The 17754-nt window shown below is 40.5% G+C and overlaps 1 protein-coding gene across 1 annotated transcript; it reads right to left on the bottom strand.

The window, feature by feature from the left end:
- Window positions 1-2378: 2378 nt before the first annotated feature.
- On the bottom strand, window positions 2379-12793 carry trpv4 (transient receptor potential cation channel, subfamily V, member 4). The gene is made up of 15 exons (XM_079162090.1): window positions 12669-12793; window positions 11959-12134; window positions 10525-10677; window positions 10018-10158; window positions 8376-8674; window positions 8065-8244; window positions 7689-7847; window positions 6871-6963; window positions 6658-6731; window positions 6164-6329; window positions 5997-6063; window positions 4677-4981; window positions 4127-4254; window positions 3913-4034; window positions 2379-3791 (listed from the first exon to the last, which is right to left on the bottom strand). The coding sequence occupies exons 1-15, from the start codon at window positions 12743-12745 to the stop codon at window positions 3691-3693; spliced, it is 2241 nt and encodes a 746-aa protein (XP_079018216.1). The 5' UTR covers window positions 12746-12793; the 3' UTR covers window positions 2379-3690.
- Between the last annotated feature and the right edge of the window lie 4961 nt (window positions 12794-17754).

The following is a 17754-nucleotide window of genomic DNA, read 5'->3' as shown; positions in this document are numbered from 1 at the left end:
CAAGAACTCAATATTGATGCTTTTTCCTCATTTCTCTCCTCACTCCCAACCTCTCCACCCACCTAAAACATCAGATAAGCCGTAGACTGATGAGCCAGCCGCTTCCACCAGAGCGTGTGGTACTGGGAGACTGCACACTGATTTCATACACGCTCGCTCAGACAGAAAAAGAGCTCTGTGGAGCAGAAATGCTTCTCTTATTAGCAAAACTCATTCACCTGCACGCCACATTGAGTCCCTGGCAATTTCACAATAAATCATGAGAGATGCCTATGGAGGCCGGGCAGCAGGCTGACGCTCTGCCGCGGCCGTGCCCTCGCCTGTCAGTTTAGACACTCTGAATCATTTCGGGTTCAGCAGCCCTGTTTCATCTTAGATGAACTGAAAGGTCATCTCACACGCCGCCTAACCAATATGTCTCTGGCTCCTCGTCTCCCAGTGCTTCCAGTGATTGCTCGTTCCATTTAGAAATACCACACCTTGGTGAAATATTTGTATCACTGGGGATTAAGGAGGGAATTTCAAGGAATTACATCAAGGAAGGAAATTAGTAACTGACTTAAATCTGTGAGAAACCTGCTTTTAGATCTCCTGACTTTCTGTGTTAGCCTAAAATTACCCAGTGATGATCCATCCACCTCTTTTGCAATATTAGTTAGTGAAATGTTTCGTGAGAGTGTGACCAATATGTAGGGAGGTTTCCCTCTCTCCGTCAGGCTGCTAGACCTCAGGCAGACAAGGAATGTTATACTTGAAGATATCAGACTGTGTGGAGTCTTGTTTAGTGAATAAAGAATGAGTTGGCCTAAGTCCAGCCCGGTATCCGCTTGAGACTCATCAACCTAAACACCTTAAAGCTTAACTGGTTGGACAATAGCTGAACAATTTGTACTGCCAATATCTAAGTTAGTTTACTTAAGACCTCTGGCTGAGACTGTCAACTTTCCCTTATGTGCGGTTGCTAAATGATGGCCGTTACAACTTGATCCTGCTTGGCTCTCACTTTGGTTTGTTCAGACACATTTGTGGCAGCGAGCACACGCATGCTGCAAGCAAGTAAGCCATTTTGTTAACAGCTCACACTTCCTGTGCAAGTGTGCGGTTCCAGAGTTGCTGACAGTGACACTTGCAGGACCGAGTCCTGCCCTACTTAACAGGCTGCGGGGAGGAGGGCAGGCCAAGTTGTCAGCAGCGTAGGTGCTCACTGCTTAGATAAACCTGGAGGATTAGTGGCCCAGTTAAAGTTGGGGCAAAGAGGATTAGCCTCTTCTCTGAGGTGGTGAGAGATTCCCCGTGTCCTTCAGCGCTGCCGGCCTCAGAGAGGAGGAGGAGGAGGAGGAGGAGGAGGAGGAGGTGAGGGGTAAGGCCCTAGTTATCATGAGTGAGAATCACCACTGTAGCATTTTAAAGATGAAAAGCGAAGGTGAGGTGTAATTATAAAAGGTGGAAAGCAGTGAAGCACTTCATAAATTGTTGCCAGCTTGTGGTTTCATTAGGAAGGCAAAACCCCATAATTACTGGCCGGGTGTTACAGCGAGGTCAACGAGACCTGAGATAGATCCACATGAAAAAATATTTCATAAGCGGACTGCATCCTACAAACTATAACCTATTAAAGGTTATAGTGCTAATAACAGTTAGCACTGACAAATCAATGTTTACAGCTGTAATCAAAAATAAATATATATTTATATACATTAATATATTCGTGCCCTACAGTTTCTGCAGGAGTCGACACAGCTAAGACCTGTCTGCCTAACCTGGGAGCTCCACATACGACACAGCAGAGGAATTTAGAGCTCTGCAGCCATCAGCAGGTCAGAGAAGGAACTGCAAACGATGATTAACAGAGCTCAAAATCCTTGTAATGAGTTTTTGAGAACAAGGATTAATGTATAGTATAATGAATGTGCATTTTTTTAACCAAAAGACACATTTTTACACATGTAATGTAGATGGTTGGCCACCAAAAGATGTCCCTACTCTCAGGTAAGGTAATATGAAATTTAGTTTATTTCATGAAATTAATTATATAAAAATGTTGTGATATTAGTGAGATGATCATAAATGTAGATAATTAAAGATTTTCCCTACTCAACTATACCTCTCAAACATCTTACGTTTTCCATATTAAACTAATCTTTGTTAGTTTTCAGCACTTTCCCAAAGGATTTTTTATCATTTAACCTTTCCTCACAAATTGATTTGGGACATTTGGTCAAATTAAAGCATTTATGGCTGATGCTGATTAGTAGCTAATATCCTAGGATAAAATAACTCAATCAATCTTTCAAATACTGATTACAAAATATCTTCAGAAAAAACATAATCTCATAATTCTATGCAGGAATCAGAAAACAGACTACTGTATGGTTCAGAAAATGTATTTGGTGTTTATTGTTCTTCGCAGTAAATATAAAAACGCATCGTGTCTCTTCATAAAAGTAATGTACACACAGTAAACAATGACCCGTGACCCTCAACAGCAATGAATTAGTGAAAATGAATTGTATGCTCTATTCGCTCTTAATCATGTCATGTAGTACAAGACCACAAATACATGTATACATACAGTAGTTGCGCATAAACAAGATGCTCTACGGGGCAAGGAGCCAATTGCAATAAAACCACTGCAGCAAATAGGGGGAAGCACATAATGGCAAGGCCTGAGAGTTGATTATGCAAATACCCCAGCTGCAAAGGAACAATAACTCTACAAATTCAAAGACAAACCATAACACAGGAGGCTATTGTCTGGCATTTGCATATTTGCTTGACAACTATAACCTGCTCATCATGCCCATCTTGTTCAGAACAATGTCATTGTGTTCATACAATAATGCACACATCAGAAATTGGCATACTGCATTGTTTCCAATGAAATGAAGGCTGCGCTGCCTGAGCTAGTGCGACAACTAAATGAGACTATTTGATTAATACGGTATAGAAAATTGAGCAAAATAAACTTTATAAAATACATATATCCTGTTTCTATACACTGAAACCTCATAAGCTGAATAATAAACAATTAAATTACCATATACAATATAATCTCATATAGGGACCTCTAAAATGTAAAGCAGGCAAATAAAAGCAAACATTGTAGTCTATAAGCCTATCAATATTTATTGCAATGATTTCTTGAAGCAGTACATCCGATTGTGATTATGTCTGTAGATGGCATTTTTATCACAGCGTTTGTTTAGACTGCTCATGCAGTAATACAGTAAGTATGCTTCTGCTAGCTATTCAAAAACCCATGATTCTGTTTTCCATAAGATTACAGTGAGACTGGAAATGCTTGAATTTCTTGAATCCCTGAGTGATCAGACACTGAAGTCTGCAATGCAGATGTACAGTACATGTTTATTATAAGTTCTCTATTCTTCTGTGACAAGTTTAAAACAAATTACAGTTATCTCATTTTGATGTTTTTAACTTCATTTGGTGTTTTTCAGGCCACTGATTCTTTAAGACATTGTACATCCAGTGTTTCCGTGTGCCCAGTCCTCTGTCCTATTACACTGACTGACTGTAATATTTACTACACTTTTTCTGAACAAAATGCAAATAGAATCTGTGCAAATTAGTAGTTATTGGCCAAATCATCCCCTGCAAAGTGATCTCACTGGTGCTGATGGCTCTCAGCTGTCTCTTTATAACAAGGACTGCACTAGTCTTCTGCAGGCGTCAGTGCCTGGGCGTCAGCGGCTCCATCTCTATCGCCAGATCACGAGGACGCGGACCCTTACTTAACTCCACCACCCGCGGAACCACTGTGGACCAGCGGTCTGGAGAGGAATAAAAATAAGGATGTTCTTTGATCTTTATGAATAAGTTAGTGTGTGCTCCACATGAATATATACTTATTTGTCGATGCATTTATTCATGAGAGCACAGTGAGAATCTCACCTCTCCGCAAGGTTCTGACACTCTGCTGCAACCCGTTGGCTTGGCAGGTCTCATTCTTGCCTGGATCCTCGTTGATTATTGCCAGGTTCTGATTCCAGTGGCACCAGTTCACCTCATCCACCCTGATATAACAAGACACCATTGGGATTGACAGTTTTCTTTGAAGTGGCATTGGCGCTGCTGAGTGACTGTGATTATGAGTCATGCATAATACCTGAAGCACCAGCGTCGGTCAGGTGTGCCATCCCAGTTCTTCCCCACAGTCACCATCTCCCCGGCTCGAAAAGACCTGCGAAGGCAGACTGGGAAAGAGCGCTCGATGTCCAAGATGGTCGTTGCCCACTGTGAATAAACATTATGTTTAATTAGAGTAGCCTATTTAAACCACTCGAATAACAATAATGCTTTTTTTTGTAGTTGGCTATACATAGCATGCTAACATGCTACACTGAGATGGTACCATGGAAATATTAGACCTGCTGACATCTGCATGTTAGTTCTGTCCTTATGAGCAAGTTAGCATGCGGATGTTACAGAACAGCCTCACAGAGCCGCTAGCTTGGCTGCAGGAAAGTGACATTTTTCATAAGTAAGCACCACAAACTGAATTTGTGTTTGAGTGGACGACATATCTCAGAGGTGAATATCACAAAACCTGCCAAAAATAAACCAAAACTATCTGGATGGCGAGACACCAGAGGAGGTAATGATACAATATGCGTTTCCATAATTTGGGGGAACTGACCCTTTAAAACACTGCTCACCTGAAGCTTCCAGATCTTCTTGCTCTCTTTCGACACCTGTCCCACCGTCTCCCCCATCAACGCGATCAACATGTTTAGCAGCAGGATAAAAGTGAGGATGATGTAGGTAACCAACAGGATGAGGAAAACTGCAGGATACTGTGCACCGTGAATCATGTCCAGTTCTCCCATCCCAATGGTCAGCTTAAAGAGGTCCAGTAGGAAAGCACTGAAGGTATCTGGGTCCCTGCACTTGGGGTAGGTGGGACAGCCCCCCTCACACTCTGTGCCCGGTGGAGGACACATTGTCATCAGGGACACCAGGGCTGTGGGGTAGGAGAAGGAGGTTAGGTTATGTTTCAGTGAGCACTTAAAGAAACAGTTCAATATTTTGGGAAATGTTTGCTTTCCTGCCTAAAGTTAAATTAGGAGATCAATACCACTCTCATGTCTGTACGTTAAATATGAAGCTGCTGGCTGTAGCTTCATATATGTTAATAGACAGAGTGTTATTGATATAAATGTCAATATATCCCTATTAGTATTGCTGACATATACCTGTAAAGTTAGGTGACCATAAGCCTACCGGACCAGTGCTTGAAGTGGGAAAAAAACACGTGGCAGTACTCTCCTTATTCACATGTTGAGGTGTGTATCAGCAAATCTTTCTATTTATTTATCGTCTCTTTAAGCATGTTAGTCAGTAGTGATGTAATTGTTATACTTGGGCTATGCATCTTCTATTGTAGCCCTATAATACTCTAATAATATTCCACCTAAAACATTAACAGGTTAAGGTGGTGTGTTTGTGTATTCACCCATAGTGTTGAACCTTTCCTGTGTTATGTGTAGCCTGTAGCATCACTCTATAAGATTTTATACAATGCCTGCAGCCTGAAGTCAACACCTGCCAGCCAGACAGGGTGTGAGCTAATCATTCAGGTTTTAGGAGCAGTGTCCCAGTCAGGATGCTTGTATATTATTATTATATTACATTCTGAATTTCTACAGTGAATAAAAGATACTAGTTGCTATTGGGATGGTAAAATATGAAGGCGTTTGACTTAAAACTATACCATTTTATATAATCTTGGACCACAATCATTACTATAGATAATGCCCCAAAGGTTTAAGACAAAACTAACTTTTTAATTATTTATTTTTAATTATTTACACATATCACAGCATTCGTCTGAACAGTTCATTCTTCTGGCAATGTTTAAATGCGTCGTCTCGTCCAGATGCCCTCAACATTGTTTTTTATGTTCTTACAGCTTATGAGGCCAAAGAGTAATCTGTATTAGTGTATCGGTGAGTACTGGCCCACTTCGAGCACTGTACCTGATGCATATCCAATCATGAAGAGCACGTACACCAGCAGAAATCTGAAAAGGTCTTTAAAAAGAATCTGTGAACCAAAAAAAAAAGAAAAAAGAGTGGTAAGACACATGGGTGGTGATATTTAAGGATAATTCATTTTCAGTAGTTAATTTCCTCCATTATCTAACCTTCTGTATCATGATACTGTAGGTGCCAGTGAGCTTCAGGCCTCTGGTGAAGTAAAGAGTGTTCATCCAGCCCAGGACAAGTGCAAACACCATCACAGACACATAGGCCTTAATGCCAGACAGGTAGAGAGCAGCTGTGACTACAATCAGCACAGAGTAGATGAAGCTAGAGAGGACAGAGAGGAAGTTTGTCAAGGAACCAGTTCCAATGCTAAAGTCTGTGATTCTGAAGTAATACGTGAAGGCAGGAAGACGTAATTGCTGTTATTTTGTACAGAATGTAGGAATCACAGCCAGGCTGCTAATTACTTAAATCACCACGGTTCAGAGAGGTGCTCGACATTCTCTGCTCTGTATTTAGACTATAGAACATGCCAGGGAGGACGTTCAGAAATTAATTAGATGACTGAATTTAGAGGATGCAATATGTGCCTCGAGTGAAAGTCAGCAGAGGTGAGGAAGAGGGGGAGCAAGGACGGCGGATGTAAACTTACTAAAGCAGTTGAAAGGATCCATCCATAAATAAAGACTTCACCCCGGGGCACTTCTTCGTGAAGAGGTCCTTAATCTGCAAAGAACAGGAGAGACATTTCCATAATGACAACAACACGTTCCTTACAGTTTTGAGTTTGATGCAAGAGACTTGGAGGCAGCAGTGAGCAACCAATGATGGAAGCATACAAAGGTGTCATAGTGTATTGACTCACATTGGTGAGGAAGAAGAAGATTCCCGATGCCAAGGTGACAATCTCTCCTGCCATACGAAGGTAGTCAGAGGATGTTGTGTAAGGGTACGGAGGCTGGAAGGAAGGGGGACAGGACTAATCAATTAACTCAATCTGAAAGTTTAAGCAATAAAACGTATATATACAAAATACATCATATCAGTTGATAAGACAGCGAGCTAAAGGATTAGTTCAACATTTTGGGGACTACAGCTATTCACTGTGTTGCCGAGAGTTGGAAGAGAAAATTGTTATCTTTCTAACATCCGGTATGCGATATACGGGGGGGGGGGGGGGGGGGGGGGGGGGGACCACTTGATTGACACTTGAGATCCCCTGAAAGCTTCAACAGCAAGATTTTGGGAGGTCTCTAGAAGAATTTGTCAATTGCAATTGTCACTAATATCTTTTAAAAGCTTACTTTTTCCAGCAGCATTCCTTATTCATACTGCAAAGCATTTCACAAATATGAATACAAAAAATGATTGTGTTGGTGTTTCTTCATATATTGTCATTAGACAACCGGTTGTTTCTGGTCTGCTCTGGAATGATACATTAAGATTTCTATGTACAGACAGTATTAAGCTATCTGATGTACAGTGCATGTGGTCTACATATACTGTGCACATATATAATAAGCAAAAAGTTAAAATGCTGCTATTGGAATAGATATGTTCATTTGGTGTCCTGACAATTCAATGCTGTATGGGAACATCCGACAATTTCAATCACAAAGCATTAATCGGTTCATTTGAGATCTAGTCATGCTGTGACAACCTCTTCAGTAGTTTCACACCCACCGTTCCCTGCGTTGGGTGGTAATGAGCCACTAGGGTGAAGATGATCATGGTGATGAGGTAAGAAACCACGCTGATATAAAAGGTGACTGCAGCAAACTTCTGCCATTTGGCCCTCAACAGCTCATTGATGGGCTCCACTGCCAGCATCTCATGTCGGTTCTGACAACAGGACCAGACACATGACATTGATATAATGTTATAATAACACACACAATTCTTTCATCACACTCAAAGCTTTTGATGCACCCGTACATGTTTTATGTTACGCCTTGTTGCTCTTAATACTCTGATGTTGAGAGAAACAATATTTTACTTCAGCTGTGTATTTTTATAGTTGGAATACAAGCATGAACTTGAGCTTAATATTGTTATTCACCTCATTGCGGCTGTTGTAGACCAGGATTTCCAGCACAGACGGTTCCTCTCCACATGTATCCAGTGAAGACAGATCGTAGAGGGAGGAGTACACTGGCCCATATGCCCAGTCCTTAAACTTGCGTGACAGTTGACGAACTTCCTCATCTTTGATCTCACGTCGGATAATGTGCTGAAAAACCTGTGGGAATACGGAGAAACTTACCTTCTGACCTTTGACTTAAAAATATTATGGCCTGTAGAATTGTCACAGTGAAAATGTATTTTATAATACTGGTCCTGCTTGACACACTGAAGTATCATTTTCCCTACCCCGATCTTGCCCAGTTTGGCAGCCATCATGAGGGGGGACATGCTATCGTTGTTGAACACCGTCTCCAGGTTGCAGTCCGGGTAGAGCTTGGCACTCTTGATTAGCAGCAGGTCGTACATCTTTGTGAGGAAACGCGTGTTGTCCTTGGTGTTGTCCGCAATGTGCACCAGAGCGTGCAACACCGTGTTTCCACGTGAATCCTGGCGCCGCAGGTCGGCCTTCTTGTGTGGATTCTCAGTCAGGTAGTGCACTATGTCAGGCTGGTTGGTGCACGCAGCCAGTGAGAGAGGCAGCTCACCTAGGCAAAGAGAGAGACTAACTTCATACTGAATTCCCAGGAGATTAAAGGAACTGTATTTCAGATAACAAATAAGCAAATCAACAGGATGGTTAATTAAGAAGTGTAGCTGGCGTCTGTGTGTTTTCGCAAAGCACACTAAGCGTGGATCAGAGATCTGACTCAAATCCCTGCTATGAAAACAGTACAATTAGCAGTTGTTTGAGGGAGGGGCGCAATGGGGCCAGAGTGCCAAAAGCAGCTGCTGAAAATGAGCTGTTGCCATGGGTGACAGATTACTTTGTCACCTCACATAGAGACGCTCCTCTTCATGGATTTGCACGGGTGCATGCAGAGTGTTAGCGTGAGTCTAAATCCCATTAGCCCTCAGCCCTGCCAGGTTCCTGTTCACCTCACTGCAAAGCTCCGCAGCAAATTACTCACACTGTGTCCGGACACGCTGGGATTTGGGAATGACAACCGTGCTAAGTGCAAATAGAAATCATCTCCTCTGTGATGAGTGAGAAATATAATGCATGAATGTAATCAAATAAAAAAATTTTTAAATTGGTTTGGGTAAAAAATAAAACATAATTCACAACAAGATATCGTTCTTTCAGGGTTTTAGGAGAGTAACTGTTATAACTGCGATGATTATCTTCTGAAGGCTAAAAAGGACACAAAGCAGGGTACCGCATCCGGTGATATGGAAGGTTGTGCCTGAACAGACACCGCAGAGGGCAGTGTTGAGTTTAGTTTACAGGCTCTGATTTATTTTGCCTCTCTTACAGGTCAGTGAAGTCCTGCCCAGGGGAGGGTCGGCAGAGGATGTGGACTTTTCTTCACTGTAGAACACTGACACCTTTCACTGAAAGAGCCCTTGAACATTTGACATAATGCTCGTCTTTTCATGTGTTTTTGGAGCACGGCTAATGACGGTTTCTCGTACGATACTTCAGAAAACAAACTGTGTTTGTTCAGCCAAAACCTGCCACGTTAAGAAAGGGTGGGGTCTTATGTCACGTCATTTCTCCACGTTAACAGAGGTTTCCTTGCAAGGACCATGTACCAGCTATTTTATCTTGGCAGTGATGTCAACTCTGTGCCGTAAAAGACAGACTAACCACTTGTGAGTAAAGCAGTGGAAACTAAAAGAGTGACCAGTGAAGTCATTTAAACCACATCATTACCATCAGATGAAGCAGAAAACACAGTAACGGCTTTCCAGACATCTTTCTGTGACCATCTGCCCACAGTGTTTTATCACTTAGGATAGATTAAATGTTTGCTGAAAACAGAAATTCAGAAGCACAATGAACTCTTTTGTTTCCACACTAGATTTCTGTGCTGACAAAGGTCCCTACCAAAGTAGAAGTAGCCCCCCTCGTCCCTGGGCTGGAAGAAGCGTCCCCTCGCCTGGGCATGAACATCCGCTCCGTGCTCCACCATAAGCTCCACATACTGCTTACAGCGTCGCTCTATGGCAATGTGGAGAGCCGTCTGGCCTGACAACGCAAAAAAACACAATAATAGTAAAACATTTGAACTATTATTGGTATTCAAAAAAGGGCTGTTTGGTGTGCTGCGTTCAATCTAATAAATATCAGCTGAATGAATGATGTTCTCCAAGAGATTATTACAATTCGGTAATTGTAATCAAAAGAAAAGTCTATAAAAACTGACTAAAAGCAACGAGGGCTTAGGGCCATATTTATGTGCAGGTTGTATTTATGGGGGTCAAAACACATTTAACAAAAAACGTGTATGTTGTCACATAAAAAGTGTTTCCTGTATGAGGCAAAAGAACAGATTTGTTATAATTACAAATCACTTTTATGTAACTGACTGTTATCATTGTGTTGTGTCCATACCTCTGTAGTAGACATCCCTGAAGGGCGTATTTAAGAACTCTCGGAGGTTTCCGGTCTTCTCCGCTATGTCCACCAGCAGTGGGATGGTGGCGTTCTGCCCGCCGTAAAGGTTCAGCAGAGCTTTAGGCAGACATGTCTTACCCGTGGACAGCTCTGGTGGAATAATGAAATGAACACTGAACATTTGTATTGAAGTGCACCTTCATCAACATTACCAATCTTGTTCCAAATATGTCCATTTGAATGACTGGATGTGATTTAACACCATAAACATAAAAGTGGATATTGTTGGAATATATTTTTCATAGAATTGAATTGTTCATGTTTAGGTCTGTTTGGTCAAATTTGCGTTTGCACTACGAATGGCAGAAGCTGAGCATTTCAACCTTTTATCCCGTAGTTTATGATTTAAATTGTTCATCAACATTTAGCTAATGATTTTGTCCATTTATTCATTTATGTTAAGCTATTTTTACATTTACGTTTAGCTAGTTATCTCAACAGTTCATCCATTTAATTTAGCTAACAATTTTAACTTTTTAGTCAATGCTCTGAGCTCTAAATGTTAACGATTTATTAAATCCTTTGAGCTATCTATTTCACCATTCAGGTATTACTTTTAGGTACAGTAGCTGATAAGATGTCTCCACTTACTTGCTTAAGTTAACTCATTTCTCTTAATAGCATCACGTGGTGTTAAGGTGTTTCAGCTGACTCAATATGAGGATATGCATTTTTAAAATCAAATCGTAATTCATTATTTTTAATGATAATTATTTGTACTCTAATATCTTTCCCCATACCAACAGGCAACTGCCAGTACCCCATTGAATAGAAGGACCCCTGGTTAGGAATCTACTTACTGTCATTTAAAATGTGACCTCCTGGTGTGTTGCCCTAAATGTACTGGGAACCAGTAGGTTACATAACGACAGAAGCTAGACAGAGTTTTGGGAATTAAAATACGGGTCAAGAAAGCGCTTCACTATTTTTAAACCACTGTAAAGCCCTGTTTAACTAGCTGAAGGAGATGACAGTTTGCTGTGATTTCTCTCTGCTCCGTGTTATAAGCCTGAAACAACTTCTTAGACACACACAGGAAGCTTTCCTTGGGCCTGCCTCTAGCAGCACAGAGACTCAACTCCACTTTTTCCCTCTCACATCCTTTCAAAAACAATAGAGAGGAAGGAGCAGGGGAATACAAAAGGGCAAAGGTAAAACTTTCACTAGATTAAACTGAGTTTCTGCTTTAGAGCAAAGGAAGAGCCAATTATTATTATGTGTCATCTGTATCACAAAAAGCTCCCCGTGTCCAAACACAAACTCATTGTGTTCCTTTGCAGTCTAGTGTAGTTGTAGTTAAGTTTCAGTGGTTGGCTTAGACTGGCAAAAAAAAGCCGTACAGATATCTGATGCAAGTGACAACAGTCTCACCTCTGAACTCCTCATCAGTTAACCTCTTTTCGTGACTTTGCAGGTACTCCAACAGGCCCTCGAGGGCCCCGGGGTCTGCATGTGACACGCCGTCGAAGAGGAGAGAGCGGTTGAATATTTTCATTACTTTTGGTGGGTCTGAGCTTTGACCATCATCACAGGATGTCTCAGTTTTACTAAGGAGACACAGAAACATGACATCACACATTCACTGTAAGATTCCCTTTGAATCTAGGAATTATTTTTACATTTCATTCACATGAAATTAAGAATTGAATGGGTGTTTGATGCACAAACCATCTTTTAAGCAATCATCCACACCCTCGAGTGCTTCAGTAAATAGACCTCTGTGTTTATTGGACGGGTTGGGCAGACTAAATATTACCTCAACGGCTGCAGAGCGACCAACAACATGCTCTCTGTTAGCTCAGTGAATGGGCTGAATGAGGGACTTCTTGGTCCAGTGTGTGTGTGTGTGTGTGTGTGTGTGTGTGTGTGTGTGTGTACGTACTTCCTCATGTGGCACACCTCTGTCTACAGAGTGGCATTTGTAGGTTCTCATTTTTATGACCACATTTTTCCAAACCAGCAGTCCAAGCTCACTGCTGTTAAACCAGAACCCCCTAAACTAAAAGGTCTCGAGGAACACATGATCATTAAATCCTGGAAACACGTGAATTGTAGTTTAGAGACAGCGAGGCCCTTCTCACCCTCTTGGGAGCTTCTTCCTGCGTCGCTTCTGGTTGCTGGTGTTCCTGCAGGTACCATAGTCAAAGAGCGAGTCCATGGGTGCTTTCTTGGGACCTGGAACCACATTTGACTCATATATGGTGGATTCCAATAGGTCCATAGGGGTTGAAATGCCCTTCTTGAAAGCACCCTGGAACTTCATCCGCAGGTTCTGTCTGCTCTCCGCCGGCTGGTCGGGCTGGACCAGCTCCAGGGCTGAATCGTGACTCGTGTCTTGAGTTGACGGGGAGCCATCCTCGTTCTCAAACAGGTGAGAGAGCTCAGACAGGGCTGCATCGCTCTCAGGTTGAGCGGCCCCGCCCTCACCTGAGTCCACAGAGGCTCTGGCAGGAACAGAAACGAGGGTGTCGGCCTTGGACAAAGCAAGGTGGCACCTTCTGAGGAGAGCAGAACGGCCCTGGAAGTATCATAGATGTGTAATTATGGTAAATGCATTTCCTTCCTCATAAAACATCTGCAAGGACAATTTTGACATTCATGTTTCCTAGCTAACAGTCTTCTTCCCTGCCTTTGTCTGCACATTGCGGCATATCTTGGCGTGTTGCAGCCACATGTTTATCAGTGGTATAGTGGAACACCAATGGTAGGACTGTGTATCGTGTCACAAAACAGGGACCCTGATAGAAGAACAGCTCCATAGCGCTTCTCAAGGTAAAAATAAATAAATAACAGAGAGCCTTTAATCGCTTCAAATTCAATCAGACTATGATCGTGTGAAATAGGAACGTTTCACTTCCTATATATTTCATAACTCAGAAACTGTCAGCTTAAAACATTTGGCTAAGGGATCTTCTGTCGTTTCCAGCAATTAGGCGTATATTTAAGCTCGGGTACTTCTCATTTATACAACTTGTATCTTGTCTTTTATCAGTTGAATGTTTTTCTTGGTTATTTGAGCAGTATAAAGGGAATGTGGGTGTCCTTAGTTGATTGTGGAACTGATCCATTTCTAGGTCAGATAAGGAAGGACGATGTACAAATAAGAGACATCAGATTCAGCCGGCAGGCCAAATTGCGTACTGACGGGTTTAGGAACCTCAAGTCTGAAAGACTAAGCTACTGTATTTACTCAGGTAATGTATCTATATTGCTGTCATGTCTTTAGATGAGATTTTCAAAACTAAGGCCCACCTCAACAGGAAAAAGCAACAGTTATTTAAGTCTTTCTTTTTTTTTTACACCAGCCACTACGATAAGTGCAAAGTGGACAACTAACTGTATTTAGATTATTACCAAAGGAACCCTGGAAATTCCCACTTTTGAAGCTTGAAGCTAATTTGTCATTTAACCCCTCTGTACCTCATTCATCCCTTTTATCACAATGGTGTGCCAAATTCCTCTTCAGGGGAAACTGGAAATGATGCTGAAGCATGTGGGCGTCCTGTGGAAACAAAAAAGAGTCACACAAAAGAATCTGTAGGTCCCAAGTGTCATAAAAAGAGCTGTATGAGAATATATGAGAAGAAGTAGAAAAGGACTGGTGCCAACATGAATAACTTGGCTGTGAGTCCGGCCCGTCATCGGTCATAAGGATGTGTTTTCTCTTGCAGGCAGAATCACACCACAATACTCATTACAACTCAGCACACACAAACACACACTTTGCTACATTGTGCTATCACAACGGAATTTAGAAAAAAAGGAACAGCCTCACTTGTTCCCCCTGAGGCTTCCTTTTACATCATACGCTTTCCTGTGATTGTTCATGACTTTGACAACCTATATAGGCCAGACTGTGCTGCAAAGGAGCAACACAAACAGGGGAGCTGGGGTCCCACTAAGGGGGAGCCATGACTCACATCCCTGTCTGACACACAGGGATTACCATACCTTTACACCTCAACAGGCTTTTGATTGTAAAAAAAGACGGAGGAACAAAGAGTGGCTGTCCTTGATGAACTATTATAACAGACTAAGAGAAAAGGATTTAGTCGTTAGTGGAGGTGTCTGACGGCAAAGGACCCGCTGAGTATTAAAACTGTCCGTGATAAAAGGGGATCATGAAATGAAATAACAAAAAGTAGACCCGAAGCTGGAAATCCACTTGAGAAAGTTTCTAAATGTGGGTGACTCTGTAATGTAGCCTCAGAGATGTGGGACTTCCTGCTCACTGTCACTGATGTGATATTATCCAGAGCAGGATGTCCACATTATGTGTCAAATCACACAAAACAGAGTTAAAATGTTAAATTATAGCAAAACACATGAGGAGTCATTAAGAGTCGACTGTCTCACAAACAAGGTCTTGATAATTAAGATACTGAGTTCAGTTAAATGTTTTTTCCTTAACACATACCAATATATGAGATTCCCTTCAGAGGCATCTAATGATGAATACCGATCAGAGGAGTGACTTACCTTTATCTAATCTGTTGGTCTTCGTTTGAGTTTCTTGAAAAATAAACTAGTCCGCAGCTCTTTTCCCTCGCTTTTGAGCGCTCCTCTGTTGCCTCCTTAGGTTTACACAAAATGCTTTGACTAAATCACAGTATCTACTATGAAGGCATAGTATGCTTTGAGCGCGAGGGGCGTCCCCTAGCGCGCGACTAATATCACTGCTCTTCTGCTCGCGAAACTTTCACCTGCTCGCTCGCCCGCTCGCTCGCGAGTAGATTTTCTTTTTGACACTAAGTGGGCGGACCCAGTCTTCATCGTTTAACTACATTTAATTGGTTACAATCCTCGTTTTTGGATTTGCCGGATATCACTTTAACACAGACGGTAAAGAGGTTGTTTTTAATCCGCCACTAAACACTACTCCACTACATCGCAGAGTCTGACAGGTTTTATAAACTTTTAGACTGTAGAGGATGATGAAATACAAAGTATGTTAATAGCGTTTTGAAATACAATAATTAAAAATGTGTTTCTCTTGTAAATATACTGGAGTCAAGTTGTAAAGATTTAAATTCACTCCATCATTCTATTACAGACAATGTGTGTTTGATAGTCAAACCTCTTGTGACAAACAGCTGAAATAAACTCTTTGATCTTAATTGATTAAAACATGATGAGATCATACTTAATCATTGAACCACTGTTTGTACATTGACTCTTTGCCAAATGAGTTCACAAACTTAAATCACTGCCAAGTAATTAGTGGATGAAACATTTTCCAGACTCTTCACTGCAGTAAACATACTAATACCAAACTGATGAACAAATAAAATACCTGCATTCAAAACCTTAGTCAAGTATGTTATAATCAGCAAAATGTACTTTAAGTATCGAAAGTAAAAGTACCCGTGCAGTAAAATGTACCTTGGCAGTGTTTTACCATTACCTGTATATCTAATGTTTTAGGATATATATATACATATATATATTGCTGCATTAACGTGTATGCTGCATGTTTTTAACTCCTTTATATACTGTTGGCTAGTTTAATCTACAGCAATGCATCATATTCTATAAGATCATCGTATGTTTGTAGTGTCAGTACAGTAAGTTATTTACCTCTGAGATGTAGTAGAGTAGAAATGTATCATATATTACTTTAAGTAAAACAAACTTTTTTCTTTGAGTCTGTGTAAAATGTTAACCTAAGTGTGGAGACCGACAAAGGGATTATGAAGAGCCATGCACAAAAGAAGAACAAAATAATAACAACTGTTCTGACTATGGCTTTTTATGGCATAATATACTATGACTTATTATGGAATGTTATACTATGACTTTTTATGACTTCTTATGGAATGTTGTACTATGACTTTTTTATAACCTGTACTGTAGTTTACCTCTTGGCATTTAGCTTAATGCAAGACAAAGATCACTTACTTAAGTAAATGAGATGATTATGACATATGACTTATAAAATGCTTATCTTCAAGGTGATTTAATAGTATTTCCCAATTAATGTAGTAGAAATATAGTGACAACAAATAAATATTCTCCCTCTCAATTGTACTAATGGAAATGGAGTAAACATACTAATTTAGTTTGGGAAATTGCAGAGATGCACAAGCAGTAAAGCAAATCACATGAAATATTGCACAATATTGCACATTGCACACATTTATTGCAAATTATATGGTTTACATAAGTTGAAAATACAAGCTTTGTTATTTTTCACTATACATGCACTGCAAAATCATTTTAGCCACAAGAGACACATCAGATGAGCATTTCAGCACATTAACTCAAAACAATACTGACTCACCAAAGGTCACCAACATATATTCATGATATGCTGTCAAAATATCACATCTGACATTTAATGTAGTTTTGCCAAGCATCTGAAATCCTATCTAAAAACCACGTAGAAGGCCAAAGTTATTGCAACACTTTATATCCCCTTGACGAAGAGGTTTAAAGAAAATTCACATTCAGTTTTACGTAAGCACCTGAGAGCAGAGTGGACAGAGAAGGCACTTAGTGCTGATGAAGCAGTGCTTTGGATGAAAAGTTAAGATACCTGTTCAAGTATAAAAGAGACCACACTTTCAGTAATAGTTAACATTTTGTTTTTAATTAGCCTGCCTAGTTTACAAAAAGGGACATGTATAAAAATATAAAGGACTAAAGGCAAAAAAAGCTGACATTTTTACTTAAATGCTCCGTAGTTCTGGCTTAAGGCAGAAACAGGTGTTCACTATATAAAGCTGTTTACAACAGTGTATGTACAGCTTCTTGTACTTCATGAGCTTTTCAAAAATTACGCCGATAAACATTCTATTCATGTATTTTGTGCATTTTGTATAGCTAAATTAATAATTAAGGACTATCTAATAACTTAGAAATAAAATTGTTCATTAAACACTAAAAACTACAATCAATTACCCAAATACATGGACAACTACACAGTATGTGTTGTGTGAGATGAAAACACCTGACCTCTTTTCCAAATATTTGTAAATCGTGTGAATTATGTGCTTTGAATTTTGATAGTTTTACTTCAAACTAGAAGCCATAACCATACAACATTTTTAATTCTTGTTTTGTCATTATTCATTTTTTGTATAATAACAAGTAAACACAGCCATTATCTTATGTTAGGATATAGAATTTAAGAATTTAAAATCCACTATATGGTACAAATTATTACAG

The sequence above is a fragment of the Pholis gunnellus genome, assembly GCF_910591455.1.
Source record: "Pholis gunnellus genome assembly, chromosome: 6".
In the NCBI taxonomy this organism is placed as follows: Eukaryota; Metazoa; Chordata; class Actinopteri; order Perciformes; family Pholidae; genus Pholis; species Pholis gunnellus.
Note: the sequence above shows the minus strand (reverse complement) of the source record. Positions and strands in the feature narration are given on the sequence as shown.